Source organism: Sphaeramia orbicularis, chromosome 20 (assembly GCF_902148855.1).
Source record: "Sphaeramia orbicularis chromosome 20, fSphaOr1.1, whole genome shotgun sequence".
Lineage (NCBI taxonomy): Eukaryota > Metazoa > Chordata > Actinopteri > Kurtiformes > Apogonidae > Sphaeramia > Sphaeramia orbicularis.
This window is the reverse complement of record NC_043976.1, coordinates 40,691,552-40,712,866: the sequence shown is the minus strand read 5'-3', so window position 1 is coordinate 40,712,866 and position 21,315 is coordinate 40,691,552. Positions and strand designations below refer to the sequence as shown.

The window sequence follows — 21,315 nt, the reverse complement described above, 5'->3', positions numbered from 1 at the left end:
CTAAACGGTTGAATCTGAGTTAGAATAAAAGCAAAAACAAGATTATTTAGTAGCTCAAATGTCAGCAATAATTATTTGATTAATCGATTAATTATCAACCATTCAATCGATCACCACTCATAAACCTTACTTTTTTTTTATTTTAAGGGAAATATTTCCTGATTCCAGTGCAGAAATCTGTCAATTTTCATCTGATCATTGATCATTTTGTTCAGTTTTTTTCATCTTTAATGTATTTTGTTGATTATTTTGATTGATATTTGCATTTCATTTTCTTCAATGTTTTTTTTTATTTTAATTTTTTTATCCATTTCTGTATTTATTTTGTAAATTTTCTTTCATTGTCTTGATTGTTGATTTATGTTTATTTTGTTAATTTGTGTACAATTTCTTTAATGTTCTGTTAGTTATTGTTCATTTCTTTTTTTTTTTTTTTTAATTTCCTTTCATTTTTTTTTATTTTGTGGATTTATATGAATTTTTGTGTTTATTTATTTTTGCTTTTTTTTTTTGCTGTCAGTTTTTTTTTATTACTTTGTTCATTTCTGTTCATTACTGTCACTGTCTATTTTTATCCATATTTATTTATTTATTTATTTATTTTTTGGTTATTTTCTCATCCTTTCTTGATTATTTCATGAATGTCCCCCCCCCCCCTTTTTTGTTAATGTTTTGTACATTTTTTAAAAACTTCTTCCAATCTCTTGACTACCTCATTTTTTCTTATTAACATTGCATTATTATCGCCTTTTGTTGATTATTTTGTCAATTTTTGGTCCTTTTTGTTGATTTCACTTGGCTTTTGCCAAGTTTAGGTGATTTTGGTAATTTTTCTTTATTGAGTTTGGTTCATTTATTTGATGATGTCATTAATTTTTGGTTGATTCTGTTCATTTTGTGAACATTCTTAAAGGCGAATTCACTCAAAATGAACAAATAAAGTGCAGTGACCATCTCATCTTATTTTATTTTTTTATTTTCAGAAGCGGAAAGAGAAAATACCAGGTTATGTACAGTTCATCTATGGAAACACAATCTTTTTAAATACCATCATTTTCCGTTTTTGTTTTCTGTGACAGTCGCTGAGACTGTCAGTTGTGATTAAAGGAGACGTTTGGGGTCATTTTATAAAAACCAAATCACTGATGTGTTAAATGAGGAAATAACTGACAGATTAATTAAATAACTGACTAATTAACAGTGAAACCTGTCATTTCTTTGAACATGTGACTCAGGAACAACAATAATTGACCTTTCACCTGTTAAACACCTCCCGTCTTTGGTCTAAAGGAACATTTACTTTTGATAAATGATCTCAGGTCGACACAAAGACCTGAACGTCTGGAATGTGATGGTGATGATGATGATGATGCTGGTGGTGGTCACGTGTCATGAAACCATCTGGTCTGGTTGCATTTTTTCCTGAGGTGTGGAAGGAAATGGTAAACGCCTGCAGACGCAAACCCAGGTTTCATCCTCAGTTCTGAAATAATCTAGAAATAGACGAACTCGAGTATATTTTACGATTCGTTTTGACTGTTTGACCTCCAGATTTCGCAAATGTTCTGAACACGAAAAAGTAAAAAAAAAAAACAAAAAAAAAACTTACATATTTTATCCCGTTGCATCTTTTGTGACATGTTTATGTAGTTTCATCTTTAATGCTGTTGTTTTTTTTATTTTTTATTTTTACAGTAAATCCTTTGTTTTGTTGTATCTTTTACATCATTTACAATTTGTTGTATTTTGTCATTTATATTGTTTTCATCTTTTGCTTCTTCTATATTTTTCTTTTATTTTTTTCATAGTTTTGCTTTTTTGTCTTCATTTTGTTTTTTTGTGTCTTTTATATTATTGTATTTTTTGCCTCTATTTTGTGGAGTTTTTTTTTTTTGCATCCTTTAAGTTTGTCACATTTTTTGTAGTTGGCATCATTTACATTTGTGTAGTTTTTGTTGTTTTGTGTCTTTTGTCATTTTTTCACACATTCTGTTGTTTTTCACTGCATCCTCTATATTCTGTTCATTGTTTTGCAGATTTTATGTAGTTTTTGTTTGTTTGTTTTTGTTTATATACATATATATATATATATATATATATATATATATATACACACATATATATATATATATATTATGTCTTTTACATTTTGTTTGCAGCTCTTTTCTTGTCTTTCATGTTTTTATTTTTCTTCATCTGCATGGTTTTCGTTGTTTTGCATCTTTTATGTCATTTGAATTGTTTTGCATTCTTCATATTACTGTTGTGGCTTTTTCGTTGTTTTCTGGCTTTTTTTTTTTTTAAAATGTGTTTTGCATCCTTTTTGATTTTTTTTTTTTGTGTCTTTTCTGTTTTCGTTTTGTGTCTTTTGTTAAAAATTTTTTTTGGCATCTTTTACCTTTTTTTTTTTTTTTAATGTTTTGTGTCTTTTATGTCATTTTTTCATTTTGTTGGATCATATAGATCATTTCAACTCATTTAAAACCACAAATAAACATCTGTTTTTTTTTTGTTTTTTTTTTTAAATTTAACTCAAACCAAAAATCTAATTCTTACCACGAATTCTATTAATATTGAATCTGAATTTTTATCATTCTAGTATTTTTGGTCAAATTCCTTGGCCTTATCCATATGCGCCGTTTAAAAAATCATTATTCATAGAATTCATTTGCGTTATAATCTGTAAAATGAGAACAGAAAAATGTTTTCAGTAGTTTGGAAAATAAATAAAACTGATACAAAAGCACATAAATGTTGAAACTGGTGGGTCAGGATCTGGGCTCTGGTTCTGGTTTGGTTTAATGTAAACATCTGCAGATTCTTTACAGTAACAGAGCCGCTGTGGTCTGTAACGTCCTGGTTTTCCTGTGGTTCTGGTTTCATTTCTGACCCAGTGATGTGGGAACCACGCCCATCCTGTCGGACACAGGTAAAAGGGCAGGATGCCACGCCCACCCGGGAGGCGTCCGGCGTCAGAAACGAGGGCGGAGGCGGACGCTTCGGATCGTAACTCTGGTTTAGCTTTTCCTGTCATGATGATCCGTTCCTCTGGTGCCGGCTGCTGAGGTGGCAGGAAGCAGGAAATGGGAAACTGACCTCCGATCAGCTTCGCCTTCTGCCACCGATCAATAATCAGCGGTCGCTCAGACTGAAACGAACGCCGCCTCGCATCGATACGTTAATGAACATCATGTGGTCCTGGTCGACGGTCCGTCCTCAATGAATCAACTGAGTAAAGGAACATTTTCAACACATGATCAGAAACCGCTCAACGATTCAGATTCACCACGACTCCTTCAACTCCACGAACAAAGTCCCACTGAAGAAGATGAAGATGATGATGTGGTTCAATATTAACGGCCAGAAGAGGCAAAGAAAACTGAATAAACCACATGGTTGTAAAGTCACTGGTGTAGATGGAGTGGAAACAGATGAAGGGTCCAGGACTGGGATCAGGTCTTCTGGTCTACGTGGTCCAGGATCCACCAGGTGAACCGGATCAGGAAAAGACGTGATATAAGATGGAAACAAACAAGATGGAAAAAAAGTGATGGATGCAACACGACGAAAAAAATCGTAACTAGATGAAAGTTGCAACGAGATGAAAATGATGCAAGACATAGGTCACAATACGACGAGCAAATTGCAACTAGATAAAAAAGTTACAGGAAAATGGGGAAAAATAAGAGCAAGATGAAAATAAGACCCAGTAAAATGAAAATGCCACAACGAGACAAAAGTTGTAACAAGATGAAAGTCGCAACAAAAGACACCACAAAAGTTGCAACAAAATGAAAAATGAGACCCAATAAAACCAAAATGATGCAACAAGATGAAAGTAACAAAAGATGCAACTACACAAGTCGCAAAAAGATAAAAATGATGCAACAAGGCAAAAAAAATTGTAACTAGACAAAAGTTGCAATAAGATGAAAATGATGCAAGACAAAGGTTGCAATAAGATGAAAAAAATCGCAACTACAAAAAGAAGTTACAGCGAAATGGGGAAAAATGAGAGCAAGATGAAAATAACACCCAGTAAAATGAAAATGGCATAACGAGACAAAAGTTGTAACAAGATGAAAGTTGCAATAAAAGACACAACACAAAAGTTGCAACAAATCCATAAATGAGAGCGAGATGAAAGTTAAGACGCAATAAAACCAAAATGATGCAACAAGATGAAAGTAGTATCAGAAGGCGCAACTACACAAGTCGTAAAAAGATAAAAATAGCGTAACAAGGCAAAAGTCGCGACAAGAGGAAAATATTGCAACGAGACAAAAGTCGCAACAAAACGAAAACCTGAAAGCAAGATGAAACTGAAACCCAATAAAACCAAAATGATGCAACAAGATGAAAAATGACAAGATGAAAGTAACAACTAAAGATGCAACAAGACGCGACTAGACAAGTCGCAAAAAGAAAAAATGACGCACCAAGGCAAAAGTCACGAGACGAGGAAAAGATTGCAACAAGATGAGTTGCAACAAAATGAAAAATGAAAGCAAGATGAAAGTAAGACCAAATAAACCCAAATGATTCAACAAGATGAAAAATAACAAGGTGAAAGTATCAACAAAAATGCAACTAGACAAGTCGCAAAAAGATAAAAATGATGCAACAAGGCAAAATTCATGACAAGAAGAAAATGTTGCAACAAGATGAAAGTTGCAAAAAAACAAAAAAATGAAAGCAAGATCAAAGTAAGACCCAATGAGACGAAAATTATGCAATAAGACAAAACTCGTAACAAGATGAAAATATCGGAACAATACAAAAGAAGAAACAAGACAAATGTCGCAACAAGAGGAAAGTTGCAAGACACAAAAATATGAAAATGATCGAAGACAAAAGTTGCAATAATTAAAAAAAAAAAGACAAAAATGACACAATAACATGAAAGTAATGCAACTAAACAAAAATTTGCAAGAAGACATAAAATATCGCAACTAGGTCTAAAAGACAGAAAAGATGCAAAAAGACAGAAAATACACGATGTGAAAGACCAACAAAACCACAGATGGAACACAAACTAAGGCCAAACAAAGGCGAGTTCCTGTCTGTCCCGGGTCCTCAGACCTGATGTTTCACACCTGAACTCGTAAAACTTGTCCGGGCTGTTTCCGAACATGCCTGTTTACATTTTCCTCGCCCTGTTGTCGAGTCCTTCCACCCGTATGACTCCGCCCACATGTGTTGTGTTGTGTGTCATGTGACCGGCGTTGGCGTTGGCAGAGCTCAGCTGTTCTGCAGATCAGTGGTTTGGTTTAATGCGATTAAAAGGCTGATGTGACGGCAGATGATGTGTTCAAGGCCTGTTGTCGAGGTTTTGTTTTTATGGTGGTTTTTTAGGTTCTATTTCTGTCACGTGTGTGTATATGATTATTTTCATCTGGTTTTTGTTTTTTTCCACTTTTATTTAATGCATCAAAATAAGTCTGATTGTTCACTTTTGTTTACGATTAACAAAAAGACAGAAAAAATAGTTAATCATAAAACAGAATAGAAAAATAAGAAAAAATGCCTACATTTAATTAAAAATAACTCACATTAATGCTCCTTTCAGTTAAAATGTCTACTGTGTATTAATAAACTCAACCCATGAGGATAAACGTTTTAAGATTAAATGACGTATATCATAACTATTTTTTCTTTCAGCTTTTTTACCTGTAGTCAGTATCATTCTAAAAAAAGTACATGTTTTTCTAATTAAAACCAATATAATTTCATATATACATATAAGCAGCATTATGGTTTGTATTTGATTATATGTAGGTCTCAACTAATCAGAACAGATTTTATTGTCATCACACACTGAGATACAACAAAATTTGTCTTAACAGTAAAGAAATGATAAAGAAGATAATAAAGAGGGAAAAAAATGAAAATGTAGACATAAATATACAATAATAACACAAAAGAGCAGACAACAAAGAAACTAAATCATTAAAAAGTGGGGAAAATGTGGAGAAAATAAGAATATTAAAGCTTTCAAAGTACAAGATACAGCCACTAAAGATGTCATGATGTAATTTTTCAGTTTGTCGTCAATATCTATCTATCTATCTATCTATCTATCTATCTATCTATCTATCTATCTATCTATCTATCTATCTATCTATCTATCTATCTATCTATCTATCTATCTATCTATCTATCTATCTATCTATCTATCTATCTATCTATCTATCTATCTATCTATCTATCTATCTATCTATCTATCTATCTATCTATCTTAATTTACGTTTTATAACTAGTTACAACATGACATGAACATTTCTCCGAGTACGGCATAATTATTTGTAAAATATAAAAAAAAAATTATTGATACTCTTTGTCCTTTTTGCAGCAACGCGAAGGAAACAATGTGTCATTTATTTTAGGATTGCACCTACACGCATATATTTTGGATTGATTTAAATAATTTTATAAATACAAAAATTGACTCTTCATGTAAATTGAACTTTCAACACATTTTTTTTGGCCTATCACAAATTAATAAAATAACTCCAGAAAAAAGATATATTATCAACCTTTTGATTATTTTTGCTAAATTTCACATTCATTGCTCCAAATTTGCACACCAACATCCAAACATTGCTGTTTTTAAAGCCCTTTTTTCCAATTGTGTGGACAATTTGAGGAACATCATAAATTCTAAAGCAAATAAAACAAAAAAAAAAGTCAACTGTATAATCTTATTTAATTTGTATAATTTCTATTATACCTCGAGCTATTTTTTTTTCTTTTTTACTAATGTTTTTACTTACATGTATTTCTATATATTTGAAATGTAAAATATTCTGTGACTTATGAAACTTTCTATCCTTGTTTGTTGTATACTATTATGTATATATAATGTTCATTGTTCAATTAAAAAAAACAAAAACAAACAAAAAAAACCCCACATAATTGTTTGTCAGCAGCAGCAGCTGTTACTGAAAATATGTCCAAAGTTCAGTTGTTGGTTGCATTAATGAACACAAGTGTCTTTTTTTTTTTTTGAACAGTAAATATACATAATAGTATACAACAACAAGGGTAGAAAGTTCCATAATTCACAAAATCTTTTACATTATATAGAGAAATACATGTAAGTAAAAACATTAGGAAAGAAAATAAATAAATAAATAAATAAAAATGTAATAAAATTTTTTTTAAAAAATGCTCGAGGAATAAATAGAAATTATACTAATTGAATAAGATTATACATTTGACTTTTTTTTTTGTTTTGTTTTATTTGCTTTAGAATTTATACCGTTTCTCAAATTGTCTACGTAATTGGAAAAAAGGGCTTTGAAAACAGTGATGTTTGGACGCTGATGTGCAAATTTGGAGCAATGAATGTGAAATTTGGCAAAAATAATCAAAAGGTCGATAATATATCTTTTTTCTGAAGTTATTTTATCAATGTGTGATAGGCCAAATAAAATGTGTTGAAAGTTCAGTTTACACAAAGAGTCAGTTTTTGTGTTTATAAAATTATTTGAATCAATCCAAAATGTATGTGTATTGCTGCAATCCCAAAATAAATGAACGTAAGTGTCTGAACGGGACAGAGCAGCATAATCAACAACCTGGAGGGGGCGGGGCCTAAAGTGGCTCATTTGCATTTAAAGGGCCAGCGCTCCAAACCACATTTCTGGTGTCATTACTCAGAAATGGTGTTGAAGATGGACCTGTGGAGTTGAATTAATGAAGAATTTAGACCCAAGCAGAGCATTTCCAGTTTATATAGACCACAGAGAAATGATTGAAAATGCATAATTCCATTAAAAAAAGCTAAATATCACTCCTTTAAACCAAACATTCAAGTGCAGAACGATACTAAACATTCACTGACATAAACCTGTTAGCTTAGCAGCGCTGATGCTAACAGCTCTGAATGGAAACCTGTATGAGCCTGGTTCTATGCGGGTTCCTGACCGGTTCTGTCCTTCTGTCTTGGTCCAGTGGGATCTGGTCTGTGCTCAGTACTGGCTGGTCCCGGTGGAGGAGGTCTGCTTCATCCTGGGGGTCCTGACCGGATGTCTGGGTCTGGGCTACGCCGCCGACAGGTAGCTAACCTCCGCCCTATAGCAGCATTTCCTTTAGCATCTGTATGTAGATAACGTTAATCCAAGCCTTTTAATGTGGATTTGTAACATCTAGTTTCATTCCTACGTCTTTTATTTCATGTTCTGTGAACCACTATTTAGGCTGTTACAAAAATTAAATTAGTTTTACGGCACCCGGGCTCCACTCATTGCTAATGCTAAAGCTAGGATGCAGAGACTGAATTTTCCTTTAACCTTTATAACTAACCGAATGACCTCCTATTCGCAGCTAAAGACCAAAAATCAGCCTTTAACTCTGTTTTAATGAGCGTCCACACTCCGAATTTAGTATCTGTTTTTAGATATCGGTAGAATTACAGCCAAGTAGAACGGATTAATAATATTTTTTCAATGTAAGTGGACAAGTTCCACTTCCATATTCCAATTTAAAAGAGTCTCGGAGCTACTGTTGAAACTTCAGAACAGATGAATGAATTAAACATTTTTTAATATGTAGAACAATACTATAAATAAATGCATAAAGATATATAATTTCCATAATGCATTCTAAATGGAGTCTGCTAAAACAAAAGCTTATTCATTCTTTTCACAAATTCAACTCAGTACAATAAAACACACAAACTATATGAATTTAGCTTAATACAACAAGTATTTATGTTTATATCAGTCATATATATATATATATATATATATATATATATATATATATATATATATATATATATATACACATATACACACACACACACACACACACACACACAGTAGATCAATCATAGTAGAGATTAAAATCCAGTAGGATTCGTAATCCTACTAGGACAGATAGGAATTTTAGTTTGTCCTAGGACAAACGGAAATCCTATCTGTCCTAGGGTTAGGGTTGGGGGGGGGGGGGGGGGGGGGGGGGGGTTAGGGTTTATCTTCAGATCCTAATTTCTTGTAGGATTTCAGTTTGTCCTAGGACAAACTAAAATTTCAATCTGTCCTAGTAGGATTTGTAATCGTACTAGGACAGATAGGAATTTCAGTTTGTCCTAGGACAAACTAAAATTCCTATCTGTCCTAGTACGATTACAAATCCTCCTAGTAGGATTACGAATCCTACTGGATTTCAATCTCTACTGTGACACACACACACACACACACACACCTAATATATATATATATATATATATATATATATATATATATATATTCTACATCTTAACCCACTACATATGTGCTAATATTAACCCATTTAACTATAATATTCCAATTTGCTATAACTTTGAATTATATACGACCTTCCTTATCGTTTATACTATTTATGACTATAATTTTTCATCAACATACTTATACAATCAGACATAAATATATAGAAAAAGGTGTAAGTCGCAAAAATATGACATGTGCATCAAAATACACTATTTACAGTGGTTCTAAACATCTCTTTCTGAATGAACATGCTTATGTTAGAATTTATAAAAATGAATATGTTGAAAATGTACTCATGCAGACACTCAGAATAGCTTTTCTGTGTATTTTCTTATTTTGCATTTATACTTTTGACCAATACTGCTGTGATGTGTGTATTTAGAAAAATGTGATATATGTGTGTGGTTTATTTAATTTTTTTTTTTTTTTTGCAATTTATTTAGTTTGTATAGATTTGTTACAAATATTATTAATATATGGGGTATAAAAGTTGTATTGATGTATATAAAATTACAATTATCCAAAAAATGTCACCTTAGCATGTAAAAATGTACAGATATGCTCTGGAGAAGTTGTTCTATGGGTCTTAAGGTTAATAATTATTCGTCATTAATTGTGATTATTATCGACTAATGGTAAGTTTTTAGCATGGTAGTGTCAGGTGACCTTTGACCTTATGCACAGCTGATGCCCACACTGTCGTGCTTTCTGTTTCTGCTCTTAATTCGTTCTTTTGGTTCCTCATTCTTTAGTCCATTGTCTTAAACTTGCAGTTTCACATCCTCACGAAGCAGACGAGACATTAACGCTTGAATGAAATTAGTTTTGGATTTACAACGGCTGCCAGCAGTCGCTCTTTCACTCCACAGATCGAAGATTTAGGATCAGCTGACACATCTGGCACGGCTTTAATTCCACAGTGACGAGGTGCTTTAGAAGCAGTTGGCAGCAGAAAACTAACAGAGTATCAACAAATACGTGAATACAAAGCAAATAAATGACGTCAAGTGCAGAGGACGTGGGTCATTCTTTTTGTTTTGTTTTTTTTCAAGAAAAATTTTAAAATCTAAATTTAATACATTTATTTATTATTTATTATATATATTATTATTTTTTTCTCTGTATATTTTATGTTTCACAAATGTATATTTTCCGTTTACTGTCTTCCCTGTCCTTTATTTTTGTGTTTCCTGCTGTCAACTGTATAAATCCTCCATGGTGGGACCAATAAAATCTTATCTTATCTTATCTTTGTGAAATCTGTCGTTCATTTTGTCTTTTCTGAAATATTTTTTTGTGCTTTTTTTTTTGTCTTGTTTGATCTTTCTGCACCTTTTTTTGCATTGTTTTTATTTCCTTGTTTCATCTTTTAATAGAATTTTTATTTTTCATGTCACTTCTTTTCCTGCTGTGAACGTAATTTCTATCCTTTTTATTTTAAAAAAAAATTTAATTTCAATCTTTTACGTTATTTTTTTTGTCATATTTAAGTTACAAAGACTTTCGTCTTTTGTTTTTTTGAATTTTTTCACTTTTTTTGTATTTTTTTTTGTCATTTTTGTTTTATTGCATCTTTTATGTCATTTTCATATAATTATTTATTTTTATGTGTTGTTTTTTTGACCTGTTGTGTCTTTTCACATCCTTTTCGTCCATTTAAATTGTGTTTATTTTCATCTATATTTTCTCCTCAGGTCTGAATCTAGTCTGTATTTAGGTGTTTTTATGGTGAATGTATCTCCTGTTACACCTGTTCGTCCTGGTCTGAAGTGTGTTTTTCGTTGCAGACTGGGCAGGTCTAAGACCCTCCTGACCTCATTGACCTTGTCCGTGGTCTTTGGCGTCCTGGTCTGTGTTTCGCCGTACCCGTCCATCTTCATCGTCATGCGTTTCTGTTTGGCGGCTGCGAGTGCGGGTGTCTACCTCACTCTGTACATCAGCCGTGAGTATCTGGAGGTGTGGTCTAACCTGTGTTACATGCGCCAGGTATGTTGCGTTTACTGACCTACGTTGTGTTTCAGGTCTGGAGCTGTGTGAGCCGTCTCTCCGCCTGGTCGTCACCATGTTGGCCGGGCTGATGACGGTGGCTGGTGAGCTGCTGCTGCTCGCCGTGGCGTTGGGCTGCCAGTCCTGGAGGGGCCTCCTGGGGGCCGGAGCGGCGCCGCTAACGCTCTTCCTCAGTTATGGGTACGACACAGTCTGTCTTATTAAATTATTATTAAAGTCAAACACTAATTAAATGAATCAGAATACATTTCACCACATATTTAATCAACAAAACACACAAAAACACAAAAAATCGTAAAGAAAGATACCAATATAAATCAGAGCTGAAGTATAGAAATATGATCAGGGTATTTATTTCCATATGGATCAGTAATTGTGAAATTTATTACAATGTGAAAAAAAATCTGTGAGGAAAACTAAAGAAACACGAGTATTAACATGTGTAATGACAGATGTAGTAGTCACAGAAATAAAACATTCATGGCCATTTGAATATAAAACATCAACATTCACCTGATTTACTTTTCAAGGAAACAAGAATACGAGGGCTTATATTTTTTCAGCAATGAAAAACAACTTATTAATGACAATATACAGACTAAAGATATGAAAGAACAATGTAAAATACTATCATAATAAAGTCAATTACAATTAAATACTACTACTACTACTACTACTACTATTACTACTGCTACTACTACTACTACTACTACAACTAATAAATGTAACAGACAAAATGCATCAGTACAACTTTATTATTAATTAATAATTACACTTAATCTATAAAACCATAAGTAAAAAAAGCCCCAGCATTTTATTAATGTTTCCATTTTATGCTACTACGTTGCAGCCATTTAAGTGTAAATTTATCAATTTACACGATGTACTTGAAAACACCTACGAAATCTGGAGTTTGTCGACATTCGTGGAGGGAGCATGTCTACGATGTCCAGATTTCGTACGAACTGGAAGATTCGTACAAACCCATCATTCGTAAGAATCTTTGTGACCAAGGCATTAGCGCTCTTTCTTTAAAAATGACAACATCAGGTCTCAGAAAATGAAAAAAACCCAGGTGTTTTAGGTCTGTTTTTCCATTTCTGACAGGTAGTAACTTTCTTTTTTGGTATTAGAAAGAGAAAATGAAAATCAATCTGTTTTTTAAATTTGGTTTATCTGTTTTGACACTGAAAAAGAAAAGCACCCTGATATTCAATTTTAATTCTTCTATTTTAAAACGAAAATCAATTAACCACAAGTTTTTCTTTAGTTTCTGAAAAGAAAATCCAATTACCAAAACATACACTGACCATTAATATACCTGTTTGTATCTTCACCTCATGAAGAGGAAAATCTGCAAATCCTTTATGACACCTTTAAAATACTAATACTTCCATCCACTTTAATATTTTCTGTCTTCGCTGCCTGAACATATAAATTATCCTTCTGGAATCGCTCCATAAACTAGTGTGTGTTTGTGAATGAGCAGACGTTGACATATGTTTGTAGAACCAGTAAAATAGGAGACGATGGAGTGAAGGATCTGTCGGTTGATAAAGTGACGACCGGCTGAGAGCTTTGATTGATCGTATTGATTCCAATCCCTCGTCACCGGAGGCTTTTAGTCCATGTCAGGATGCATTAGGACGCTTTGTTTAAGGTCCCTGAAGGCCTCGAAGGCCTGGGTCCCAAACAGGCCTTCAGCGAAAACTCAAACTAATGAAGTCAGACAAGAGCAAGATGAACGAGGGACCAGGTGGAAGAAAAACTGGATTCATGCACAGAAAGACCGTGGCATGAAAGTGGAACGACGGCCCAAAACATCTGAACTGTTTAAAAACTGCGAAATGTGTGATACTTCAAAGAAAAAGTGGAGTAAATTAAAAACAAACAAAAAAATTCATTCTGTATTTTCATTGTTTTTTCCATTGTGTCTTCATTCTGGATTTGCTCGTGTTTTCATTTCGTATTATCCTTGTGTTTTCAATCCACATTTTCTTTGTGTTTTCATTCCCTATGTTTTCGTGTTTTCATTTCATATTTTCTACGTGTTGGCATTTCGTATTTTCATTGCATTTGCATTCTGTATTATCTTCATCTTTTATATTTTCATTCCATATTTTCATTTTGTATTTTGTTTGTGTTTTCATTTTGTATTTCTGCGTGTTTATTTTCAATCTGTATTTTCTCCGTGTTTTCATTTTGGATTTTTGTTGCATTTACATTCCATATTTTTTTCGTTTATGTTTTGTAATTTCATTCCATATTTTCATTGCGTTTTCATTTTGTATTTTTTTTTATTGTTTTCATTATGTATTTTCTTTGATTTAATTTCATATTTTCATTGCGTTTTCATTTTTTGTGTTTTCATTACGTATTTTCTTTGTGATTTAATTTTGTATTTTCATTGCGTTCTCATTTAGCTTTTTCACTGTATTTTCAATCTGTATTTTCTTCGTGTTTTCATTTCGGATTTTTGTTGCACTAACATTCCAGATTTTCTTCGTGTATGTTTTGTATTTTCATCCTGTAGTTTCTTTGTGATTTCATTTCGTATTTTCTTCATGTTTTTGTATTTTTATATTATTTTTGTGTTTTCATTCTGCGTTTTCTTTTGATTGTTTTCACTATAGTTCCTTTGTTTCTTGTTTTTTTTTTTTCATCATGTTTTCATTCCATATTTTCTTTATATTTTCATTATTTCCTTTTAGGTCATCATGTTTTTTCATTGTGTTTTCACTCTTCATTTCCTTACATTTTTCCTCTCTTTTTAATCTTGTTTTAACTGTATTTCGTTGTATTTTCCTGGTGCAGTATTCCTGGAGTTTTCCCAGAGTCTCCTCGCTGGCTCCTCCTCTCTGAACGATCTGGAGACATGAACTCCTTCAGTGAGAGGAGAAACTCCAACCGGGACATTCGGGATGACGAGAGTTTCACAGGTTTGTAACTGAATCCGATTCAATGGCGGCGCTGGCGTTCTGTCATTTCCAAACAGATCGGTTTACATTAGCGCGTCGGTGCCAGGTTGAACCGAGGCTCGGTTTATGACGCCTGAATAATTTATGACACTTATTGCGGAGCGTTTCCAGAGTAGCCATCATTCTACTACTAAGGTCAATTATAATTCATGATTTATTTAAGGTACGTGGATAAAACCGCTGAACATTGACCAGAGGTTTTGTGTAAATGGACTTCGATGTTTAGTCTCATTGTTCGTAGTTGGATCAAAGGGTTGGTCTCCTTTCTGTCCCACTGTCACTGAACTCACCCCCATTTGATTGACATCACTTTGCACCAGCAATATTTCCTAAAAATCACATCAAAGCTCTTATGGAATTTAGTCCACTTATATATAGTGCATATACATAGAGACATGTACGGGTTTCACATTGTTCATTTTGATGCATCTTTAGGTCATTTGATTGATTATTTTGTTGATTTAGTTAATTTTTTGTCCATTTTTGTTCATTTTCATGTTTATTTAGTTCATTTTATTGATTATTTAGGTCACTTTATTAATTATTTTCAATTTTTGTTTATTTTTATTTAGTTAATTTTATTGATTATTTACTTCATTTTATTAATTATTTTGTCAATCTTTCTTCATTTTCATGTTTATTTAGTTCATTTTATTGATTATTTAGTTCATTTTATAATTATTTTGTCAATTTTTGTTCATTTTCATCTTTATTTAGTTCATCTTAATTAATTTGTCATTTTTTTTATTTTCTTGTTTATTTAGTTCATTTAGTAATTATTTTGTCAATTTTTGTTCATTTTCATGTTTTAGTTCATTTTATTAATTATTGTGTCAATTTTTGTTTATTTTCATGTTTATTTAGTTCATTTTATTGATGATTTTGTCCATTTTTGTTCATTTTGATACTTATTTAGTTTATTTTATTGATCATTTAGTTGAATTTGATGCTCATTTCATTACATTTCTGATTACATTTTGATGCTTAACTTTGGAGCCGTCATTATTTCTAGGTTATTGTGTTCTTATTGTACTGGTCCGACCCACATATTAAATGGTGGTTTTGTGCATGCGTCTGCTATTGATTCTCTGAGAAACCAGGTCATGATTGTGCTGCAGAACTGAACACCAGCCCCTGTTTTGTCCGTTGTGGTCTCTGCAGAGCTGGATTCGGAGCCGTCGTCCCCCCCCTCGCGGCCCCACCTGTCCTTCCCGGAGCTTTTCCACAGCAGGAACATCTGGAAGAACATGTGTGTGCTCGGCTTCACCTCGTAAGTCATCGAAACCTTCTGAAGTCAGCACGTTCCTGCTGCTGCTGCCTCATATTTCATCAGTGACATGTTGTTGAATTCACCTTTCCTCACCGTCCTGGGTGTGTGTTTTTTTTTTTTTTCTATTTAAAACCCGTCTGTTTGTTGTCTCCGCCCCCTTTAGATTCATCTCTCACGGCATCAGTCACTGTTACAGCTCCTTCCGGGGTGACGTCAGAGGCACCGCCCCCAGCTTCTACTGGACCTACCTGCTGTCTGTCTGCGCGGGGGGCGGAGCCTGGCTGTTGCTGTGGGCGACCGTCGACAGGTGCGGTCGCCGTGGCATCCTGCTCCTCGCCATGACGATGACGGGGCTGGCTTCTTTGATCCTCCTGGGACTCATGGAGTGTAAGTGGCGGCGGGATGTCGTGTCCCTTGACTTCCCAGAGTAGATCAAAGAAAGATGGCGTGTTCTAGCTTTTGCAAAAAGTGAAGGTCACAGCAACGGCCAAATTCTGATAAACTATATGGACAAAAGTATTGGGACACATCATGTCTATAGCTGTAAGATGTCCTGTTCATGCAGATCTGAGATAAAAACATTATTATTTCCTTAAAGTTTAATCTGTTTTAAGTGAGATGTGAAGAAAGTAGATGAGTAGTTATGGTAGACAATTATTATTTACAGTCAGAGCAGGAAAAATGTTTTAGAAATTTAGAGGTAGAACATTTAAAATTGTAGTCAAGAATTAAAAAAAAAACAGTGTTGAGAGAAAGTCCAAACCATCTCTGAGGCATTTTAAGCAAAGATAACATTTAAACTAAACTAACCAATGCAATGATATTCATGACAATATAAAACTATATTATGATATATTATGAATATTTGTCATTATTGTTTTGTATGCTAGACCTCTGTTAGAAAACAAACACATGAATCCAACGTGTCCACATACTTTTGTCCATATACTGTATATTTAGTCACTTATTATGTGCAGTGGTGGAGAATCCCAGCTCCATAAAGTAAAAGTCTTGCCATGTATTTGTTCCAACCATTCACTGAACCAGGCATTTGGATGAGCTCAACTCCTAATCAGGCAGATGGATAATTAGTGGAATCACCTTTAAGTGAACATGTAGAACCAACACACGGCAGGACTTTTACTTTATGGAGCTGGGATTCTCCATCATTGATTGTGTGTCAGTAACTAATATTTGCCCTTCATCAACCACAAACACTACACCACGGGTGTCAAACATGCGGCTCGTGGGCCAAAACCAGCCCGCTGAAGGGTCCAGTGTGGTCCGTGGGTTGAATTTGTGAAATGCAATAATTACGCTTAAGATATTAGCAATCAAGGATGTTAAAATAATTTTATTTCTGGTTCCACATACAGACCAGTATGATTTCAAGTGGATCAGACCAGATCATAATAACCTATAAATAATGACAACTCCAAATTTTCTTTGTTTTTGTGTAAAAAAAAAAAAAGTGAAAAATACATGAAAATGTCGACAAACTATCCTTTCACAAAAACAGACCAATTCAAGCTCAGGTGGCTCAGATCAATCAAATACTATCATAATTACCTGAAAATAATAATGACTCCAATTTTTTCCTCTTTGTTTTACTTTACAAGTAAAAAAAAAAAAAAGTTTAAATGTAAGTAAAATTACATGAAAATGTTGACATTTACAAAGTATTCTTTCACAAAAATATGTAAAAAACCTGAACAAATATGAACAACCAGAAATAAGTGTAATTTTACCAGTATTCTGCCTGTTATTAAATGTTTTGTGTATTTGTAGATCCGCTGTGATCTGTCAGTTATAATGCACATGTGTAAATGATAAACTGAGGCAGAATATGGTTAAAATTGCACTTATTTTTCTAATAAATTTCAAATTATTTGTATTATTTACATTTTCAAGGAAACTTTATAGATGTAAACATTTTCGTAATGTAATGTTACATTTTTCACTGTTATTATTTTACTGGTCCGGCTCATTTCAGATCATTTTGGGCTGAATGTGACCCCTGCACTACACAGTCATGTTCATCAGCAGGTGAAGTCCTTTTATTTAATAGACACACAGATGTTTAATGCAGTTATTCATTGGTTTATATCTTTATTAGTTTCTGTGGAATAGCTAAACATTAGTATAACCTGAGCTGATGGGACTTTCATCTCCACAGAAATCACCTCCTGTTGTTAAACTTCTAATATGTGGGGCTTAAAGTGGGATTAATGCCACTAAATCCCAACAGGAATGAAGGTACATGTTCGTTGACTTGACTTCCACCGTCTGTTCACTTCATGCAGTAGGAAGCAGATTAAAACCAAACCTGACGGCAAACTCTGCGCATGGAAAAATACATTCTGGGCGGCGTTGAGTTCCCATGGCGTGATGTAGAATCAGACATCACAGCCTTTGTTGCCTCGGTCTCAGTCGCCCCCTTGTGGCAGAAACTTTGCAGTGACCTCACAGTTTATGTAGGACACTGCAGTGGCAGCAAAGTCACAGCAGTCAGGCCTCATGCATCACTGTGGACGCTCGAATCCATGTGGGGAAATGTTTCCTCTTCATCTGCATCATTTAGTCTGTGTTAGTGAATATGGCACAATTTATTATATAAAAAAAGTCTCAACAAAGTTTAAAATTCTAATTCTAATTTTTCTAATAAATCATTAGAACACTGTGAAAAAATGCCCTCTAGAGTCATTCAGGACAAACATGTCAACTAACAAAAAACTCATACAACTAGGAAAGCACTTCGAGAGCACAGATGTACGCCAAGGCAGATCAGCAGGCCGGTTCTGGCCTCCCAGGCTGCATGTTTGACACCTGTGATGTAGATGTTCACAAGAGCTCAGATAAAAGTTGAGGGTTGTTATTTCAAAAACAGAGGAAACTGAAGAAAAAGTCACTTTTACAGTAAAATCTCTCATTAACTGAACATGAACCCAGTGTGTCCATCCACTGTCATTGATCCAACTCCATGAGTTTTACTGGTGAATCAATATTATAGAGGATAACGATGTTTCCACAGTAACTACAGAGCCTCTGAACATCTAAATGGGTCATATCTGATGGCCATGAAAAGATGACAAACTGTATTTTACACCAATTATTTATACGTATTGATAGGATTAATGGATCAATAGGTTGTGAACAGTTTAGATCAGTAGATGGTTTTGTCACTGGTGGATGTTTGGGTCTTTATGGGTTTATTCAGTTCAGTTCACTTTTATTTGTAGTGCTAAATATCACAACAAGGTCATCTCACTGGGCTTTACAGAATTTGTTGAATTGATAAAAAACACAATGAAAACAAGTGGTTCCAGGCACAACAAACCCCGCTCCTCGCACATATTGTAGCTTATTTTGGCATCGGTCCAGCTGATGTCATCATGTCTATGCATGTGCTGATGGCAGCATATCAACTGCCTCTATATATGTGGCAAGTCTGACGTAAATTGAAACAAAATTGATGTTTTTTACAGAGATTTAAAATTTTGCCCATTATTAGTAAATGGGAGAAAAAAAAGATTTAAAAAATTCATAAAAAAATTTGAACTTTGACCTATTGTTCCCAAAATGTAATCAGGTCTTTTCTGGGTCACTGGCAATCTATAAACCCAATTTGGTATGAATTCAACCAATAGTTTGGCCGCTAAAGTGCTAATAATCAAACAAACAAACTGAACCAAACCAACAACAATAATGAACAAGTCAAATAATGAGTTAGTTAAACAGAATTAATGTAAGTAGAATGAGCCGACGTGCTGTTAAAGTTGTGAAGGCACTGATGGTCTAAAAATTCACGTTGAGGCGTGTATTCAAAACCCTGCATGTTTGACTGAATAAAATGGTCTAGACTTGTCTTTTGCTGCAGTGGAATCTAACCAGCCTGCTGTTCTTTGTTTCTAGACCTCAGTGAGACGGCCATCACCGTGTTCTCAGTGCTCGGCCTCTTCTCGTCCCAGGCCACGGCGTCGCTCTGCATCCTCTTCACTGCAGAGATCATGCCCACCATCATCAGGTAGCAAAAAAAATGTCCTTTCCTCATTATTTTTGCAGAAAAACACGTTAAAATGTAAATGTAGGGCAGCCAATACTGCAATAATGAGTCATAACATGAAAAATTTAGTAAACTGTGACAGTGGAAGGACAGAATTTCCATCAATATCTATAAGTGATGAGGACTTTTTGATGTTTGGTAAAGTGCCTATGAACTAGGAATACTCACATATATTATGTAATAAATGGGCTTCTGCTCTTTTTAGAAAATGAAGGATGAAAAATCCAGTGAAATATCAAAGTAAAATGGGTCCTGTAGCTGACGTTTTAGATTCATTTGACTTCAGTACATGTTCAGGGTTCAATATTGGTATTTATGGATCATATTCTTTAAAATTATCAGATATTTGTGATGTCGCTGAGCTGTGAGCGTCAATGACGTGAATAGATTTAAACAAGCTGAAAAACAATTTAAAAAACCAAGACAAAAACAATGTAAACAAGGTAAAAGATGCAAAAGAAAATCAATGAAAACGACACAAAAGATGTAGAAACGTAACAAGAACAATAGAATTGACGCGACATATGTAGCAAGATGAAAACAATGTAAAAGACAAGATGCATATTAGATAAAAATGATGTAAGAAGATGTAATGAGGAAAACGTAAGAAGATGAAAAATGACAAAAGACACAAAAATTATGCAAAACATGTAACAAGATGAAAATGAGCCAAAAAGATGCAACTCAGTGGAAAATGGGGTAAAAGACGCAAAAGAAAACCAAAGCAAATTCCATTCCATTCTTGGTGTTGTATGTTACCTGTGACCTCAGCTGACCCCTGGGCGTTGTGTGTCCGCAGGGGCAGCGGCGTGGGGGCGGTGCTCGCCCTGGGCTGCGTGGGCCGCCTCAGCTCGCCCCTCATGGACCTGAGGAACCACTACGGCTACTTCCTGCACCACGTGGTCTACTCGTCTCTGGCCCTGCTGGCGGTGCTGTCCATCCTGCTGCTGCCCGAGAGCAAGAGGAAGCCGCTGCCGCAGACGCTGGCCGACGGCGAGCAGTACCGACGCCCCCCGCTGGGCAGGAGGAGGCGGGACAATGTGCCTCTGCTGGCCACGCCCAACCCAGAGACCTGAACAACCAGCTAGAACCAGAACTTTAGCATCTGTCACGTCCATACGGAGGACTGAGCAATATAAGGCCGAGACGGCGGGGACAGATGACGGACGCTGGGCATGGGTCTTACCAGACACTCCAGGCTTCTGAACATATCATCATCGCATTTCAGTCGAACTGCCATCCAATCATGTTTGTCGGTTTCCTGCCACGGAAACAAATGCATACCATATTTCCTCAAATATCTAGACCACAGGTGTCAAACATGCGGCCCAGGGGCCAAATCCGGCCCACCAAAGGGTCCAGTCTGGCCCTTGGGATGAAGTTGTGAAATGCAAAAATTACACAAAGATATTAACAAACATTTTAGTTCAGGTTCCACATTCAGACCAATTCAATCTCAAGTGGGCAGGACCAGTAAAATACTATCATAATAACATGGAAATACTCATAACTCCAAATTTCTCTTTTTGTAAATGTAAATATTTTCATGTATTTACACTAAAACAAAGTATAATTTCACCAAAAATGTAAATAACCTGAACAAATATGAACAACCTGAAATGTTTTAAGAGAAGTAAGTACAATTTTAACAATATTCTGCCTGTTATTAAATATTTTGTGTGTTCGTAGATCCACTGTGATCTGTAAGTTATAATGAACATGTGGAAATGATAAAGTGAGGCA

At 34.5% G+C, this 21,315-nt stretch overlaps 1 protein-coding gene across 1 annotated transcript in view; it reads left to right on the top strand.

The window, feature by feature from the left end:
• slc22a17 (solute carrier family 22 member 17) overlaps window positions 1-20,998 on the top strand; it is a 28,304-nt gene extending 7,306 nt beyond the window's left edge. Inside the window, exons 3-10 of the mRNA XM_030123405.1 lie at window positions 7,957-8,060; window positions 11,042-11,196; window positions 11,276-11,441; window positions 14,076-14,200; window positions 15,401-15,509; window positions 15,673-15,896; window positions 19,422-19,533; window positions 20,372-20,998. Coding sequence (XP_029979265.1) covers window positions 7,957-8,060; window positions 11,042-11,196; window positions 11,276-11,441; window positions 14,076-14,200; window positions 15,401-15,509; window positions 15,673-15,896; window positions 19,422-19,533; window positions 20,372-20,648 — 1,272 coding nt within the window. The 3' untranslated portion in view covers window positions 20,649-20,998. The remainder of the gene's footprint in view (window positions 1-7,956; window positions 8,061-11,041; window positions 11,197-11,275; window positions 11,442-14,075; window positions 14,201-15,400; window positions 15,510-15,672; window positions 15,897-19,421; window positions 19,534-20,371) is intronic.
• The last annotated feature ends 317 nt before the right edge of the window (window positions 20,999-21,315 follow it).